General features: G+C 37.0%; 1 protein-coding gene across 6 annotated transcripts; it reads left to right on the forward strand.

Annotated features, from left to right (window-relative positions):
* Positions 1-8,391: 8,391 nt before the first annotated feature.
* LOC116248547 (sugar transporter ERD6-like 7) lies at positions 8,392-18,304 on the forward strand. 6 transcript variants are annotated; one of them, XM_050076135.1, is made up of 19 exons: positions 8,393-8,718; positions 8,803-8,990; positions 9,164-9,226; positions 9,500-9,589; positions 9,709-9,768; positions 9,842-9,958; positions 11,321-11,386; positions 11,748-11,823; positions 12,118-12,182; positions 12,538-12,630; positions 12,847-12,927; positions 13,903-13,987; positions 14,769-14,815; positions 14,893-14,955; positions 15,128-15,187; positions 16,504-16,557; positions 16,653-16,712; positions 17,066-17,180; positions 18,085-18,304. In XM_050076135.1, exons 2-19 carry the CDS (start codon positions 8,880-8,882, stop codon positions 18,231-18,233), a joined length of 1,455 nt encoding a protein of 484 aa, XP_049932092.1. In that variant the 5' UTR covers positions 8,393-8,718; positions 8,803-8,879; the 3' UTR covers positions 18,234-18,304. The 6 variants fall into 6 exon arrangements, with proteins under 6 accessions (XP_049932090.1, XP_049932092.1, XP_049932088.1 ...); XM_050076131.1 differs by having other exon boundaries at positions 8,820-8,990; XM_050076134.1 differs by having other exon boundaries at positions 8,394-8,718; positions 8,807-8,990.
* The last annotated feature ends 1,264 nt before the right edge of the window (positions 18,305-19,568 follow it).

Consider the following 19,568-nt stretch of genomic DNA (forward strand, 5'->3'; position numbering starts at 1 on the left):
GAAATAAGCCACAAAGAGATATATATATATATATATATATATATATATATATATATATATATATAGAGAGAGAGAGAGAGAGAGAGAGAGAGAGGAGATTGCCATGGAAAAGTTTCTCTTGATGCTCCCACCATGGATAAACTGTAAAGTTCGTCAAACAGGCACAACATGTCGTCTATGGTCAAAGTATTTTGAAAAGATTACCCATGGGAAGAATTGTCCACCATGGCACCATTATTTTGTGTTTGGGTTGAAAGATAAGTTGTCCATGGATTTTTTTTTCGTGTATACAATTTCTCCTCCCAAAAGTCACTTTCCACGACATTTCTAGACAAGCTTGCACTCACCTCATCATACGAAACTTAAAATTTGAGTACGAAAGGGCGCCTCTTGTAAATTACTAACGATTCAAGTGATCAATCATAATAAAAATAATTATGATGCCACACTAATTAATTTTGGTGGACAATAATTGAAGAAACTTTTCTAAGTAATGAAAGAAAAATATGCGATCTCCTCCAACGACTAAAAACATCTTGAATCAAGTCACTTGATTCAAAGAAAACAAAAAAAACAGTGATGATAAATGACTACATGAATGAAGAATGAGAAAAGCAAGATGGCATATAATATTTCACATATAGAGCCAAAAGACCTCTTAATTGAACTAAAACCGCTGCATCATATTTCAAAATTTCTCAGGGGAAGGGAAAGATTGGCTCGCAGCTCAATCTAAATTGTGATTTTTAAAATGAGTTTTTCCACTACATGAAGAAGACCCATACTTGTAATGTAATTAGAACTAAATTGTGATATTTCACATTTAGATTTGTTTAAGACATAAATTTGTGTTGTACCGTTTTCTTTAAAAAAAAGACTAATTATATATGGATCTTGCTTTCATTTATTATAACTTTCTTCATTAGATTTTCTTTTCCACTAACAAGGATGAGACTGGAGAGAGAGTAATACTATGGTCTCAAGGGGAGTAGTATAGCCCGTCAGGCGGGTGGGTGCAAAGAAAGTATATCTCCTATTCGATTCCAGTGTGTGCTACTTTCTTGAACGGAAAATAGTGGCGCAATACTCTAGTTGACGGGTGTATCGTACCCAACCTAGGTCTTGTGATAGCCTAGGAGAATAGGAGGGTCTCCAATTTTTTTTGGGCATTAGGTTGTTAACGTGCTACTTACCCAAGAAAGGATAACACTATGAAAAATCCAAATAAAGGCTTCAGACCAAATGTATTTTATTTTGCATCCAGTATATTAATCCTTGAAAAGGATTATTTGAATTTGATCACTAATTTCACAACTTCAAGGGTCCAGTCAAGAACTCCACCATCTTATAGAGAATCTTGGTTCATTTTTTTTATACAATAACAGCAGACGTTGAATCGTTGATATCTTCTAACATTATTTTTAATTGCTTATGATTGGTAAAAAAATGATATCGGCAGTGATGAAGCTAGGAAAATTGGCTGAAGCACTTGTTTATCATATATAAAATGCCAATATAAAAATACAAAAAATTTAAAAAGCTGGTGTAGATGTGGCCCCGCCACTGTGTCTAGAAATGGATGCCAAATTGTCATATCAGACTATTTTAGGATTTTGAAATTCAAGATCGTCAACGGGACTCATATGATGTATCAAAATCCTAATACTAATAGTTGCGGGAAAATGTAAATATTACAAAAACAGTAACTATAATAACTTTTTAGTACTTTAGATAAAGATAATTATATTTCATACGGTTCTAAAGTTCATAATATTCATATATTACCACGGAGACTTCTAGTTTTCTATAATTGCATTTTGATTTATCACTTTTTGATTGTTAATGCCTTAACCATGATTTTGGAAAATTTGAGTAATGGGGCATGGCAGAGTGTGCATGTAGATATATATTATATATATAATAATAATCCACAAAAAATCCAAATTAAAGAAACATGAGAGGAAAATATAAAATCTAGGTGGAAGGGAAAAAACAAAAGAAAGAAACAAAATTAAAAAAAAAGTTTAAAGAAACATTGAGAGGAAAATATAAAATCTAGGTGGAAGGGAAAAAACAAAAGAAAGAAACAAAATTTTAAAAAAAAAAGTTTAAATATAAAAATTTTTAAGTTTTAAAATGCAGATGTACTTAGTCATACCCACCCACATACCAGTGTCAATGTACCCGCATACTGAAATGAATACGATCATACATATCCTTGTGACCTAGGGCTCAGGCCTGCCTACAAGGAGATGAATTCAGCCATCTGTCTACAGTTTGAAGGGTTGCCTGATAACAACAGTATTATTTTGCATCATGAAAGTCATTCCAATTTGTAAGATGCCTCAGCCTCAGCCTCAGCCATCATCTCTATGACTCAAGAATGCTTCAGATTTGAAGTTAGGATATTGTTGATGTATGCAGTTTGTATGAGCACACAGTCAGATTTTTCCCTTGTTCATGGCCTGTGACTGGAGTAAATGATGTTGTAGTTACTGAATATTTCTCGCAAATTTGTTTTATGTAGGGCTGAACACGAGCCGAGTCGAGCCCGAGCTCGGTCAGCTCGAACTCGGCTCGACTAAATAAGACACTAAAACTTTTATGAGGCATACACATACAACAAAAAAGAAGAAGTTGGCATCTATTATGAATTTATATTCAAACGAAACATAACTTTGTCCTACAATGTTTGATTGGACTTGAGAATCTGCAGAATGGCATATGTGCAGTTTCCACCTGCAGGAGAAATAATGGCTACAGAAACGAGTGATTAAACGAGAGAGAAAGAGAGATTAAGAAAAACATATCAATTTTGAGTCCTTGATCAGCGTGGCTAAGACCACTAGCGGTCTTTAGCTGACCAACAGATCTCTGGTGGGTCGAGGGGCAAGCTGCTATGTTTTGACTCGGGTCAGCTCGATGGGGCCCAATTCAACTAGATATTTTTTAATATTATTTTTATTTTAATAATATATATTATTAAAAATATATTTTATATTAAATTTTAATTTTTTTTTTATTTTAACGGGCCTGGGCCCGAGCTGTACCATGAGTGGGGCTCCCAATACCATGAGACGCGGTGAGGTGTGTGAATGCCAACGCTGCACGCCATCAAAGTAATATCCGCCAACTACCGTTAGATAGGGATCTATCCGAATCTAAAATCCGATTTCACAATCTGAATCCGTATCCGTCCTGAATCCAATTTTGACATTCATATTCATATCTGAATCCGAATTTTCAATCACATTTCATCAATTTTAAAAATGTAGTACGTGCATTAGACATATGATATTTGTCTAAAAAATAAATCTGTTCCGAATTCGTACTTGAATCCAATCGGATATTCATGCATATCCGAATCCAAAACCAAACCAATTTTTTAATTCGATATTAATTTTTTTTCCAGATCCGATTTTTCCGTATCGGTTCAGTCCGATATCCAATTTACATAGTATATATTGACATCTCTATCCATGAATGTGGTCATTGGACCCGAAGCTAAGATCCCAACCAATTCAAAAGCAAGAGATTGATGCGTTCAGGTGTAGTTTAAATGTAAAAATTGACACCAACCCTGAGTTGGCTATTTGAATGAGACTAAAATGGATCTGGGTTCAGTCCAACGCACAATCTGGGAATGGAGCAAGATCATTCATATATATATATATAATGCTGAAGAAGTGTACGAATATATCTACTTTTGAAGCATATCATTCCAAATAATGCCACGTTCCTGTTACCAAATGCCCTCTACAAGGTGAGCAATCAAAGACAGCCTCATAGTGGAGCGTTAAAAAAATTACAATATAATAAAATAACCCTATAGTGGCTGTTCATATTTCACCTGGTCTAGGCTTCAACGAAAGGAATGTGGGTTTTATTCGTCTTCAATTTGCAATATATGTACACAATATGTACTAAAATAGTAAAATCCAACCCCTGTCCTCAGATTTTGTGTGTGTGTGTGTGTGTTGCAATGCTATAAAGTGAAAACTTTCCTCCTATCATATAATTTGACAGTCCTCTTCTCTCCGTTATGTATGTCAAGAATACTCGCAAAGTTAGGATAGCTGGCCACGTATTTCACCACTACCATTTCATGGAATGAACACGGCAAGTGGTCTGGTTCATAGCAGGTGTCTCGTTATTAAGAAAAGAAGAAGATGAAAAAATTACTGTTAAATTCCTGCACTTCATAATTGCGTCTTTATTTCGTGCGGGTTATAGTTGATATGTCCTATTTCTTCAATAAAGGCTGACCACATGTTCTGCTGGCTATACTTGTCCTGCCATTAAGCAGAGCGTATATCTTATCTGAAAAAAGAAAAGCCACCATCAAAATTTTCTTTTTATTTAACATGTGGTCACTTTTACAGCTAGGACGTTTAATGTAGAGAATGAACGACCTCAGTTTCAGCAACGACATCAATTCTCCCCATAGTAGCTTTCACCATTATGTATATTGTCTTCCTTGAGGCCTCATTAATGGCAGAAGACTGCAGTAAGAGCTTCATTCCCAAGTCTAAGCGAGAGAAAGTATACCATACAACAGGGTCTTTAGAGGCACATTCTCTTCACCAGATTCTGTGGCTCGTCTTGTGCAAGGGGATATCCAGTTCGCCATTCGGTTAAAGCGCCGCCGCTTGACTGCGGTTGGGTGATTGTGTCGTTTCGTCTTTCCTCTTCTCTCCTTTTTTTCTGTGCATTGTATTGTATATTTGTTCTTCCTGCTTGTGTTTTTTGCAGTATGTTTTTTTTTGCTAATTGTTTTTGTATTTAGGGAACCTCTTGTCCCTAAATTTTGTTATATATTCCCATTTTATAGGCTCTCTCTCTCTCTCTATATATATATATATATATATATATATATATATATATATATATATATATATATATATATATATATATATATATATATGCGTGTGTTGGAAAATGAGATCATCGCTCATGCCATCAGGAGAGAAAGCACATCAATTTTTTTTATGTTCGAGGTGCGGACATAAGCAACCACTTTCCATGAGGACCATTTTTCGTTAAGCTGTCAAGATGTTCTTAAAGCAAGTCGAGCTACATGCCGGGCCTCGAACCAATAATTTTTCATGAACGGGACTGGGGCTGAATTATAAATCTACGCCTCTAGATTGGCACATCGGTTTCAAAAGTTTGACAAAGGCTGAAATATCATTTTTCAAAAATTTTTACATGATTTTTTTTTTTTAAATGTATGTATAAATTTTAAAAAAAATTGAGGGGTGAGAGGGGGACCAGGCCCTGTGGGCTCCGCCCTATATCAAAAGTAAAAGCAAAATTCAATAGAATGTTTTGTTTTTGTATAAACCCGGGTCTAAGAACGAGACCCTCTCTCTTTCTCGCGCGCTCTCTCTCTCTCCACCAAGAGAAGAAGCCGAAGAAGAATTAGGAAGAAGAAGACAATTTTTTTTCTTCAAGTCCACGGCTGCATAGAGGTTTAATTTCAGTATTATTGAAACATAGAAGTTATTAGATAACATCGTAAAAATGCAGTACTACTCACTTCAGCATATGCAGGAGCTAATTTTCCAGTTACAGAAAATAGAATCCACTGTTATTAGATGACATCTTGAATCAACAGTAACTCAGGTTAAAGCTGAAGTCATTCCCTGCCATTCCCGAACAGCAAAGTAAGAAGTGGAAGAATTAATTTGAAGATGTGAACGGAAAGATAAATACGGTAAAGGTTTGGTTAGAACCAGTAGCGGAGCCAGCGTGGGGCTGGCGTGGGCGCCTGCCCACGCCAGTCTAAGATAGCTCCATGTTTTTGCCTGCTTTATTTCAAGTTTGTTCGTGCATGTACAGGCTTCGGCTTCCGTTTTCCTTCCAATAAAATTAAAATTATAGGCATTCCACACTAGAAAGAAACTCAACTGCTTATATCAGTAGTGGAGCTAGCGTGGGCTGCCCACGCCAGCCCAAGTCAACCCAAAGTATTAGTACATAGTGCTCCATAGCCAAAAATTTCTAGCTCCGCCACTGGTTAGAACTAGGCGTGAACGTCATACAACCACAGATGACAACTCCCTCCCACCAAATCCGACCCTACAACCTTAGCGCATCTGGTTAAGTAATAAAAACCAGCATGAGTTAGTTTGATTTGCATGATGCTATGTTGTTAAAATAATCATTTAAAATATAATAAAACAGAGTTAATGCATGGTCTATCTTATCAAATAATGATTTAAAATATCGTTCACGCTTTTCTTCGACGAAAGTACTAACTTACAGTTCTGTTTGATTAAATTATTTAGACAACTCGTAAATTTTGTTGGAAGGGCATGTTCAGGTGCACCAACATAGACAGCCTAAAGTCAATTATATCAAGCGAATTTTGATAAATATTCCTTTTCATGATCACCCGATCTTGTCACATGGCCTTCCCGGTGACTTTGTCCAACTTGTAGAAAAGGTAGGTGGCTTTCCACTGATGCAACTTCATTGTTAGTTGATAAGTTCGAGATATTATAACTAAATCGTATCATGGTCATGAAAAAGGACTATCGATCGAATTATATAAGTTGAAGCATATAAGAAAAAAAAAATATACTGTTTCATCAGAGTACCATGTCATATTGTCTCGTAAATTCGCTTCAATCTTTAGCACATGTTCATGAAATAGTTTGTTACTATTTTCAATGCCACACGAAAAGTTCAAATTTGAAGAACACCTAGTAAATTTTAGCTTGACATACATTTCGATGACCTAATCTCCGAGTTCAATGTTTTTTTTTAAAATTTATTTTAACTCAGAAGCAATTCATCCTAAGTTTAAATTTTACTGTGACCATTTTATAGGGTTGTTCCTGTTATGCTAGGGCGTGGTGCATGTTTGATGGTAGAATACACCATGTTTGTTTGTTGGCGATGCACATCTCACCACGAGTACTGAATGGAAAAACCAAATTTTCTTTTCTCATTTTGTCCTTATAAGGTAGACTTGAGCATCGGGCCGGCCTAACCCAATAAGCATGGGTTCGGGTCGGCTCGACGACCGAAATCCGAGCCCTTATTTTTTAAATATAAAATAAAAAAGTTTGAATATAAAATACAATTTCAATAATAATATATATTATTATTAAATAAAAAATAATAATAATAAATTAAAAAATAATCGGGCTGAATCTAGCCCATTGTGCCAACCTGGGCCGCGCACCTGGGCCCTATGCTCAGGCTTGCTTAAAGAGGGCTCTTTTTTCATCTCTTTTGAAGGCATTCTTGTCATTTCAGCCATCCAATGGCAGCCGCGCCACTAACCAGGTTGACAGTTCAAGCAACTTAGAGTTTTATATTAGTATAAATGCAAACAAACGTATAGGGCAGCTGAAACACTCTAGTGAGTATTATTTGAATCTGCCTTAAAAGATTGAGAAACACTTAAAAGATTGAGAAACACTAGAATTAGTGTCTTACAAAACTAGTTCAATTTTTGGAACAGATTTATAAACTACTCACAAAATGTTTCAACCATAGTTAGTAAACTCGCTTGCTCGTCACCCGGGTCAGATAAGTCACGATTCAGTGTCAGCCAAGTTAGCTGGCATTTCTCAACTTATGACATGTTTTTTTTCTTAATCATGCATTGCTGAATGCTAAAGTTTGTTATTTTTTTGATTTATGAAATATCTCAAACTTTATTAACTATATATAAATACTGATGTTATACAATCTTCAGTTTTAGTCGATAAAAAATTCAAATAGGAAGTCTCCACAAACTTAAATTTTTCCTGTGTTTGTACAATGTTCAAGTAATCCGAGTTTGAGTTATGGGTTTACCAACTAAGGTTCTAGCTATCAAACTGCCCCTCATTTATCAACGATTGGTCTGTCTACTATCTTTTAAAGAAGAAAACTCTTGAAACAAAGTCAAATTGAGAAGAAGGTGAGCAGCCTCTGGCCAAAGGAAGCATGCAAAGTATGAAACTTTGTCGATCGTTTTCTTGTAAACGGGCGTCGATTCTTGTCCTTCAATCGATCATTAAGGCTTGTCAGTCGTGGCAGCAACCACTTTTTTCTGATCCATTCTCACCTACCTCTTCTCCCAACAAACGTTCAAAGCCAATTATCGGTCCACCAAAACTCCATCTTATCTGCAAATTTCAAACTCCTGTGCTAATTTGAGTATTCAATGAGTTCCTAAATTTGCCTTCTCAAACTTTTAACCCTTCCATGCATTGAAGGGTTCCTCTGTTCTTATATAACATCTTTACTTTATGATTTCATATATATAACTTTTAAAAGTTTCAGGCAATTAGAAATGGCCAATGTGGTTTCGGTGGTTTCTAGGACAATAAAAGAAAACAGGAGCTGACAATTTTAAAAATTTAAGAGGACAATGAATATGAAATCGGACACCAGTTACTTTCCATCTGCATTTTTGGAAATTAAGCTTTCGTCTCTCTCTCTGCCAGTGCCTGTCTTCGTCGTTCCTCCCAACGTGATATATTGCGGACAGTCAGATGTCGAGGCTCTCCTATATGATCATCAGGACTTAAATGACGGAAATATGGCGTCGGCTGGATAGTTTTTTCTTCAGGAACGTTAATGCCACGTAAAAAAGAGCAGATAAGTCTCAACTGTGCGTCAAAATCCACTTGTTTTCAGTTTTCAGAACTTATAATTCTGCAATTGATGTGAGGATATGTCAGAGGTTGAAGAAGGTGCATGCATCACGTTCTCTTGGTATGCAACATCTGCGTCACGTGTTAGCCCCTTTTCATTCGCCTCTGTTTTAGATTAATAGAGCTCTATTAATGTGGAAAGAAGTTAGTTTGTCTTAGCAGAATCCTCACCACCGCCTTCAAAAATCGCCACGAAAGGTGCAGAGGCCAGGAGAGAAAGAAATGGACACAGATGGGTCAGTTTCTCTCATCCCAAAGCAGAGGCCGTCCATGTGGATGGCAGTCTCTGCGACGCTCATCGCTGCTTGTGGCTCATTCGAAAATGGCGCATGTGTGAGTACTCTCTGAATTTCATTTCTTGAGTATTCAGTTATGCTTTTCTTGCCATTATCAACTGAGGGATCTCGAAAGAGAAGGAGCAATTGGAAAGTAGAGAGAAGAAGGGGAGGAGGACTTGCTGCCATCGTCACTAAAGAATTTGCATTCTTGTGGTTGACATTTCACAGAGTGGATATTCCTCCCCAACTGAATCGGCGATCATCAGCGATCTCGAACTCACTACCTCACAGGTTCTACCTTTTTCTCGATCAATGGTGACAAAATTGATGCCCACTTGCTTCGATCCATTCAATTGAAGGGCCAGACCGATCCCGGCCAGGGAAACCATCAAAGTTTTACAGAAAAAATGCGTTGGAATTTCTTAGTTGTATTCAGATGATCAGTGCTCAAATCTTGCTTGGGTTGAAACAACTTGATTTGGCAGTTGAGTTGATCTAATTAATTTAAACTCTTCATATAAAATGACTAATCTTTCTTCTCCCCGTTTGGGCTTGAAAAACCAGTACTCTGTTTTTGGCTCTCTGCTGACGGTTGGTGGAATGATTGGTGCGATTGGAAGCGGACCTTTAGCGGATTATGTTGGCCGGAAATGGGTAGGAAGTTGTTCAGCATTATGCAATTGCATCTCCCATTTATTCGTTCTGTAAGTTTCTTCCTCCAATAATTCGTCGCTGCTCTTCCAACTTCGAGTAACCATGAATTTAATGAGCAGGCAATGAGAATTTCTTCTGCTCTGTGTGTGGCTGGATGGATCTTCATTATGCTATCACAGGTTTGCTGCTTTCCTTTTTCTTTCTCTTTCTTATGTTTTTTATATTATTTCTTGAAGCTATGTTTGCTGCTAGTATTATTTTTTTGTTCTGTTAATGTGGGAGCGTTTTAACATGCTGCAACAGCATGCTTGGTCGCTAGATGTCGGCCGATTCTGCACTGGCGTTGGGATTGGGATATGCTCTTATGTGGTAAACCATCTGACCTTCCATAATGCTAATTGATGCAGAATAGAAATTGCAATTGAGAGAGAGAGAGAGAGATAATTCAGACACACACACAGATATATATATATATATATATATATATATATATATATATATATATATATATATATATATATATATATATATATATATATATATATATATATATATATATATATATATATATATATATATATATATATATAGAGAGAGAGAGAGAGAGAGAGAGAGAGAGAGAGAGAGAGAGAGAGATGCCCGGCCGGTTTCATTGTTCCTGGCATTCTTGGTTCATCAAAGCATTTTCTTGGTTACTATTTTAAAATTTATTGATAGCTGATGAACTATAGACAGCTATGTTGGCTTTTCAGCTTCGGGTTGGATCTAGCCTTTAACATATTCAAGTTAATCTGATTCAGATCCACATTTAAACCCTACTTTTAAAAATGAATTCATATCTGACTAGCATAAGATATAACATCCATCTGTAATCGGGTTGGATTTTTATTGTATTCCAGTTGGGCATCGGATTTGGATCCAGATTCGTTTATGAGATTATGTAACAAGTCCGCAAACAGTTACTAATAGAATCAAAATTTCTTCGCCATATCCAATTGAATGGATTCAAATTTTGATTGGTTATATAAGTCATCCCATATACATCCTATTTTATAGTAGGCGCTTGAGAAATCTGTTCTCGCCAAACGAACATTTTTTTTTTTCCCTTATGATATTCAAACAATTTCTCTTATATAGGGATGCCTATAGATCGGATTTGGAAGCGAGATCTGACCGAAATGTTTAAAAAAAAGTTAGACGTGGAAAAGTGGTTTAACATCCAATGAGAAATCAGATCTGTTTGTGATCTAGAAATGACTTTCCATCAGATGTATATTCAAATTGGCATTCAACCTCAGATGGATAACCTATATCTAATATCCATACATTTTGGAAAAGTATTTCATGACATATTATAATGTGGTTCAGACTAGGTTGTGCATTTAAACATTGGGTTCATCTTCGATTTTGAAAATAAAAGTTGGGTTTTTGCGTCGGATTTAGATCGTGAATTTGAGAATCAAATCCAAATTTGGGTAGATTTTTCTTAATTGACATTTGGCTCGGAATGCGTGCCGTGCAAGATATTTGGCTCCATGATGTTCAGAAAATTTTAACCAGAAAACTTTATCCACGAATATCAAATTTGGGAGTCCTTTTTTTTTTTTGTAAAATTTATGGGCGTATATATCACTGCATACGCGTTGTAAGCGATTTTTGATCATTTGCACAATTAAGAGCTTTTAGAAAATAAATTATAGCATACTTACTAACGAAATAAAAAATTGATAGGTGCCCGTGTACATGGCAGAGATCGCACCCAAGGAGTTGAGGGGAAGGCTTATGGTATCTTCTCAGGTAATCCAAAAGTAAATACCGAATGTTTAATGTGTGATGAGTTTTATGGGGTTCACTCTGCTAATCTACTTTTTTGGCTTTGAATTAAAAGATCTTTACTTCAATTATTGATGGGTAGGTGCCCTTCTTAATTATCAAAGACTAGGTCCAATACGGTGCTACTGTTTGACATATTTTTATGATAACAAATCCATGGAGATCTTAATCTTCGATTGGATTAAATACAAATATATTGTCTGGACTTGATGCGAGTATTATCACTTCTATTGGAGGTTAAACTACCCATTTGTTTCTTTTGAACTTGAGAAATTAGCAGATGAAGAGAAGTTTCATGTTTGTGAGTTGTTTGCAAATCTTGCAGCTGATGCTAGCACTTGGAATGACAATGGCGTACCTGCTGGGAATAGTTGTTGGTTGGCGCGTATTAACACTTCTAGGTGAGCTGGTTTTCCTAATTCCCTCTTTGATCCGTATGTTGGATATCTTTTATTTTTTTGTTTTGGCACAAGTCAATCTCAATGTTAATTGTATTGAATATACATCACAGAAAGTAGAAAAAAAGGCTATTACAAAAAAACTAATTTCCTTATCAACTGTACCTTTTGGTTAATTAAGTCTCATCATAGAGCAATCTCACGTTTCTAGATTAAGACGCCCATATGTTAACTTGTTATAGGAGTTTAATTTATGGTTTGTTAATGAGAACTATAGGTCTTATCTATGATTGGCAGGAATATTTCCATGCTTCGTTCAACTAATAGGACTGTTCTTCGTTCCGGAGTCGCCCCGGTGGCTGGTTAGTTATTATTTGCTTCATATCAAACATATTACAAATGAAACATCTTGTTAACTTTTCTGCATGAAATGTATCCTTCTAACATTGCCTGAAGGGGCAAAGTACAGCTGATTGTGACAGAGGCATGTGAAAAGGCATGTCTCTGATCCGATTTCTATGGCTGTCGTGTCTCTAAATCTTAAAGTGGTGGAGTTGAATACGATATCTAAGTTGAAGGGTATACTGCTACCATCATTGATGTCGATGCAGCCCAAGACCCCAAACACAAGGAGAGGAGGAGGGAGGAGGGGTGGGCTTCGGGTCTTTTTTCTAGACAATAGGTTGTTAACCTCTTACTCACCTGATAATGTTGCAGGCAAAGATTGGTCATATAAAGGAGTTTGAAATAGCATTGCAGAGATTTAGAGGAAAAGATGCCGATATTCACGACGAAGCAATGGAGATTCTGGTTTGCAATACTTTTAATTCTTCAAAACATTAACAAGAAATCTGACCATATAACAGTTGAAGAGACTCAAAATAAGCAGAGACTATAATTGCTCTTCAGTTGTCATCGAAGTTTTAAAAACCTTTGCACTTCGTAATTGACCAAGTTAGTTGATGAGGGGCTTGATCTCAAGGATGGTTTTTAAGTTTTAACTAGATTTCTTCCTTCAATGAGCAGGATACCATTGCGAGTTCAGCCATCCTTCCACAAGCAAGGATACGGGATTTGTTTCAAAGACAGTACACACGTCCACTCCTTGTAAGCATCCTATTATCTCAAGTTAATGTTGCACTTATATTTGTGAATGGCTGTTTGTATATGCTTATTTATTGATGCACATGGACGCATACAAAGGATATATAACTGTATACACTAGCCCAAGTCTACTTAAGTTATATTTATATTCATAATATGCGCCTTAACTAAATCAACCTTTTTTTAAGTAGTTTTAGGCAGTGGTTGTAAAAATTGGTTGTGAATGAAATTGGTATGGCTGCCTAGTATTCGAAAAATCTCAGATGATTCACCAATTCAACCGAATCCCTTTTGAATTTGGATAAAAACAATAATTAGGAAAATCACTTTCTCAAAAAATGTAACAAAAAAAAAACTAGAAACAAACTATTCTTAAAATGTTGTAAAGAAAGTTAAAACTTAATAAATGACACTCTTAAATCCAACATGTACTTATTCCAACATTTAGTTGATGGAACTTGGTTCTGACTCACTAGAGAAAAAAAACCTGAAATATCTGTGAGAAGAACTACTTGGATGTTTAGCTATCGTGCTTGTGATTATGTGACTTGAGTTTGTGATCTTCCTAGCACAATAAGCCAGTCTAAGTGTCAAATCAACTAGCTAGATGAACGTCTGAGAACACGTCTTTCCGTATTGTGTTGGGTAATTAGAAAAATAACATGTTCTTGTTTGATATAACATGGTGTAATTATGTCCAACATATAATTTTTGAATTCAAGAGCACCATCTGTAATTATACTATATTTTCTGAAACAATAATATCTAAGTTTTTGAAACCTGTTTTATAGAAACATGTGTTCCAGAAATGCAATATTTTTCTTATCAAACACCCTTTAGTGCTGAATCAAGTGCGACATTGTATATGTGTCTCCTAAGAATAACTATCTCAAGTTATTGGGTGGGCCATGAATGTTATAAGTATGAGTTATATTGTTCTTAGTTCTAAGGCCTATGTCAAATTCTTCTCAAATTCAGGTGGGAATTGGCTTGATGGCACTTGCAAATCTAAATGGAGCTTCTGCCATACAATACTATGCGAGTGACATTTTTGTATCTGCAGGTTTGTGATAATTGTTCTTTAAAAAAGACGAAAAATAAGAGACAGTCTACACTCGTTTACTAATTGTTAGCTGAATATTTCTTTTCCAACATTCTAAAAATTTGTCACGAGAAGGTGGGAAGGCAGTGGAATCTCCTACCATCATTCTAAAATCAGTTGAAATTTCCCATATCTTTACGCAACAGTGTCTTCATTACTGATCTTGGGAATCCTGGCCTTTATTATGCTTTCTGTAAATTGACCTTGCATCTTAATTGTTAACTATGAAATTCATTTTACGAAAAGTTGTATATAGAATCACCCTGGGCCAAGAGACTTTGTTGTTTGCCTGCGGCCTGAATCGGCTTTTTACAAGGACCTCCAAGCCTTTATGCTTTGCCATAAGGGGCATAGCTTCGCTAGTCAAGCTTGCAAGCAGGTGAAAGCTTGGTTATTAGTTCGATTCCCTTGAGAACTGTTCCTCTCTACTGCAAGTAGTGGATGCACTGCACTCTAGTTAACAAGTATCTCGCTTTCCACCTAGTCCCGAAGCAGCCCCGATCCCAAGGGAAGGGACAAAGGGGCGGTTTCAACTTCTCATCAAATCGCCAATCCTTTATGCGTTAAAGGGAATGTTTTTTTGTTCTTTTTTGGCATCCAGTGAACCATGTTGAGAGCCAAACACCAACTTTCTTGCGTATAAGGCTAACATATCCAGAATAGTGTTTTTTTCCCCACAAATTCTCAACTCTACTCTATGAAATAACATAATGTTCAACCTTTCTGGCTATTCTTCTTCTAGGGTTTTCTTCTGGAGATCTTGGAACCATTCTGCTGGCTGCCATGCAGGTTAGACCATGCACGTTCCTGCAACAAGAATCTTTTATTAAAGTGGTCTCACAATCTACATGACCTATGATGTCCAGGTACCTCTTGCCATACTGGTCGGGCTCTTGTTAGACAGAATAGGAAGGAAACCACTGATGCTAGTAAGATTTTAATTTCCAAAATTTAATGTCACTTTCATGTTTTTTCTTTGGTTAAGAAGGTGGGTTCAAATTGGTGTTGCAGAAATATACCGCTACTCTTAACGGTTTCTTTATCTTTTCTTTTCCATATGTATGCTTCACAAATTAACACAATTGAATATTCATGACTTAGTTTGGTGCTGCTGGGACGTGCTTGGGTTGCTTCATGGCTGGTGCTTCGTTTCTTTTGAAGGTATTGTGTCGATGCCCTTTTTTCACTTTCTCATGCACATGTCCTTGGGGTGTGGTGTAACTGATCCAGCTGGCGAGCCGGTGAGAGCCCGATCATTTGTTCGATTCCCATGGGTAGTTGAACTGCTAAGATTGGATGTGCTACACAACAGTTGATGGGTGTCCCACCTAGGTTTTTAAGTAGGCTTGGATTCCAAGGGCATGAAAGGGCGGTTTCGACCGCTCATCAAATTTCTACTTTCTTATGCACACCAAGAGAGAGATAGAGAGATAGATAGAGAGAGAGGGAGAGTGAGAGATTTTAATAGCCACTTTCAATTTAAAGTTGGCACAAAGAGTACAATGGAAAAATTGAAGATTTTTTTTTTTATGAGAAATTGAAGAAACTGAAGAATCATGAATTTAAAGAAATTTTGCCCGCCTGTAGTTCAATTCAAACACAGATGAAACTCTTCTTAAGCACTTAGGAGATTTTTCCCTTAAATTTTAGCTTGTAGTACACAAGAAGAACATTTTCCTTTTTTTTTTTTCAGTCTATCAAGGGCCCCCTGAAGGGTCATTTGGTAAATAGAACTCTTTTTGAGTGTTGTATAAATCCACTTTAAAGATTGGAACAGATTAGTAGATATCTAGTTTTAGTGTCATATGAATCTGCTCCAATTTTTTGACTAGATTTACGAAACACTTGTTCCGACTGCTAGACGATCGAATTAGACATTCAAACTAAAACCTTTGCTTAGCTCAAAATGCAACATCTACCAATCTAACCTCTTTCTTTTCTCCTTGGGATATGGTGAAGTTGGTGGAAATCTTGCTGACTTATCAAACTTTACTCCACCCCAAACATTTGCTCCATTTTAACACTGTCTGACAATAATTGGCCTAGAAAAGAATAAATGGATTCTCTATCATAACACTATATATGGAAAATTGAGTAGAACATTGTTTGTTTCGGATAGAAAATCACATGCTCAAAGTACGTTGTCCTTTAAGAGGGCATTTTATAGGCATCACATTCGCATTCTTTGGACATGTGTTCCTATAACATGTTTCAAGAACGCTGTATTCTTCTTCGACAAATGATGATGTGATTATGTATAGCGTTTGATTGTGGAATCTAAGAACATGACTCCTGATCACTTTGTGCTTCTTGAACCAAAAACATAGCTTCCCTAGAAAGCATTGTTAGAACATATTTTCCAAAAACACAATAATATTGTTATCGAACAGCTTGTAACTACTACAATTTTTGCTTGCTTGTGTATTTCTCATGTACAATCCTTTATAAAGCTATGTTTCTGCCCTGCTTTGGCTCAGGAGCATGAAGGGGCCAGCACATTAGTTCTAGCCATGAACCTGACAGGCATAATGGTAATGAAACTCACTAGCCACTTCCAACATGTTATGAATTTTTACTACATTACTGCATTTGCTGAACTAAAAGTTTCTCTTTGATGCATAATAAGATCTATGGTGCCTTCTATGTATTGGGGATGTCTGGATTGCCATGGGTTATCATATCTGAGGTGAGTTCTGGGTAATCATATCTAAGGACAGTTGTTAATGTCCCCAAGGGGGTTGACACAATAGATGGGCTGGGAGTTGGTAGGTGGTTAATTTTTGTTTCGAATATTTGTGGCGTCACCTCTCCGTACTACAAAAAAAAAGCCACCGACATGCAAGTTGAAACATCGCAGGGGTAGTTAAACCCCAAGGTACTAAAAAACAACTCATGTACCTTAGGAAGATGAGGGGTTGAGTATGAGCTTCGGCCTTTAGCCAGGCAATGGGTCTCCCACCCTCACCTGGAGGTGAGTTGTTAACATTGCTCTATGGTACTCACAAAGTAGATAACACTATTCTTATCATCCACTTGCAGATATTTGATTTGAAGATAAAGGCTATTGCTGGAGGATTTGCAAGTATGGTCACTTGGCTTGCTTCTTGGCTTGTTTCCTATACTTACAGCTATCTGGAAAGTTGGAGTGCTGCAGGTAAAATTAATGTAAAAGCATCTTCCCAAAGAATCATAAGCAGTAAAAAGATCAACAAAGATGAATCAAATTTTGCGAGAAATTTTGCATGTAAAAACAGGAGGGATTTTGCAAAATGGGTTTTGACTCGTACCAGTTTTCTAAGAAATGTTCTTCAATTCCTCGGCATTTGTTGCAAATAGGTCTCCCCTCATTGATGCAGCTAGAAATTTCTCACTGAGGGGCATGCGCTTAAAAAAAACAAACGGCTGATGGGCACCAATACGTAAATAAGTAAATGAGGGTGAATCTCTAAGGGACATTACCATGCACACAAGTAAATTTCATGGGTATGCGTAGGTGCACAATTGCCCATACAAGTCCACATGAACCTCTACCACTATTTACTCCTGCTCTAAGATCTCTGAAACTACAGTATATGTAATTGGTCGTTCTGGTCACGTTCAGCTAAGTCATAGAATTACCTGATACAATTGAACTACTTTAAGGGCTTGCCGAAAGATCCTCCACTGTGGATCACACGTTAATTTCAAGCTTTCACTGTGAATGAAGGATAGTTAATTAGTAAAAATGCAAAAACTAAGTTCACACATAATTAGTATGCATGAGGTAGGGATCGGAAAAATGTAAGTTAAATAATGCTGAAACTCTAACAATAGATATTCTTCCCCCCTCTTGATCGAATATAAAAATTGTCCAAAAAACAGCAGAACAATGTTATCAAATACGAGCAAAAATGGCACTCGTACTTCTCATAGAAATTCCTTAAACTTGGGCTTTTCAGCAATATATGGTGTCATATGAAATTCACATTACAGCTCCGTGGAAGAAATTAACATCTTTCTTACCAATATGGCATCAAGATGAGTGGACATGATCATTCTTATCTCCTCTTGTGATGCAGGGACTTTTTTCATATACTCTGGAGTATGTGCAGTGACATTCTTGTTTGTAATTAAGTTGGTTCCAGAAACCAAAGGAAGAACTCTTGAAGAGATTCATGAGTCCATGAGTTCACATGGCAAACATGGCTCAAACGCTACGGTTCTATAGAAATTGTATATATAAAAAAAAATTGGTGACAAACTTTCATGCATCCTTAATAATAAAAACGATGTTGAATAGTTCAGTTAGTAGAAACTCTTGGTTGCGTTTTCCCCCCTTTTATGTCTTCTCCTGTTTCATGGCTATGCATATCACGTGGTATTTTTAAACCTTTTCCATTATATCTAACAAGCACTTCACTTGCTGATAAGTGGTAATTGGCCCCAATCTACTATTCTATCAGCTCTGTAGGTTCACCATCCCAGTATAAAATAGTCATGGATCTTTAATCCGATGCTAGCTACCAGACTTTAAAATTCATGGATCTGTCGTCAGACCCCTCTCCACTCTAACCACACATCTATGGTTTTCACAAAGTAATATATAGATTTAAGATCTCCAATTGAGATTATTTGTTTATGCTGTAGATTTAGGCTACCGTGGATTTAAAATCAGCCTTGAATCTCAGATCTGAGGCTATCAAACATGGTAAGGTTCTCATATCAGAAGTCCATTTTTTTGAGAACCAGATCCTGGCTTGGAGCCCTCGCCACATTGGCAAGCCCATGCTCTCGGATCATGTTCCATCCTTGAATTTGACCTCAAAAAGTTTGAAGTGGCCTCTTATGAAATCTCCAAAAATGCCGTGAAAATTGCCAATCTTGAAGGGACACCAGACATCAAATTTTCAGTTCAATATAGAGGGACATGACATCAGAGTAATTTGAAGTGTTGACAATGATTTAGATTTTGGGTGAGTGAGAGGTGTTAACCCCCACCGCCCAAGCAAGGCCCGAAGGCCCCCCCATTCCCCCTGCCTCCGGGGTCCTGAGCTGCGTCGGTGTCAGCGATAGCAACGGTGCACCCGTCAGCTTGGATGCCGCGCCCTACCGTCTTAAGACACATGAACATAGCGCCCATGGGAATCGAACTAGAGACCTGCCTTAATACAGGCCCCTAGCTCGACCAGCTACGCTATGCCCCTTGAGGCGACAATGATTTAGATTGAGGGAAACGTTTGATACAAATCTTGTCAATTGCTATCTTAGGTACGATGCTTGTTGGACCCACTCAAACCTTTCTCTCTCTCTTTCTCTCTCTCTCTTATTGTAACACCTCAACAGTTTATTCTTATATTGAAGATTGTGATAGATTCTCTTAGAAATTAAGTTATTAAAGTGGTTAGTTGCCATGGTTCCTAGTCTTTTTCAAGCTGGAACTGAAACTTTCAACTTTCAGGAGGCCGGTGTAGGTGTGGCTTGGGTCGTTACACACACACTCTCTCTCTCTCTCTTTGGGTTCAACCAGTATAGAAAAAATGGGAGTAGTTTTCCCCGACCTCTC

Source organism: Nymphaea colorata, chromosome 2, assembly GCF_008831285.2.
Source record: "Nymphaea colorata isolate Beijing-Zhang1983 chromosome 2, ASM883128v2, whole genome shotgun sequence".
In the NCBI taxonomy this organism is placed as follows: domain Eukaryota; kingdom Viridiplantae; phylum Streptophyta; class Magnoliopsida; order Nymphaeales; family Nymphaeaceae; genus Nymphaea; species Nymphaea colorata.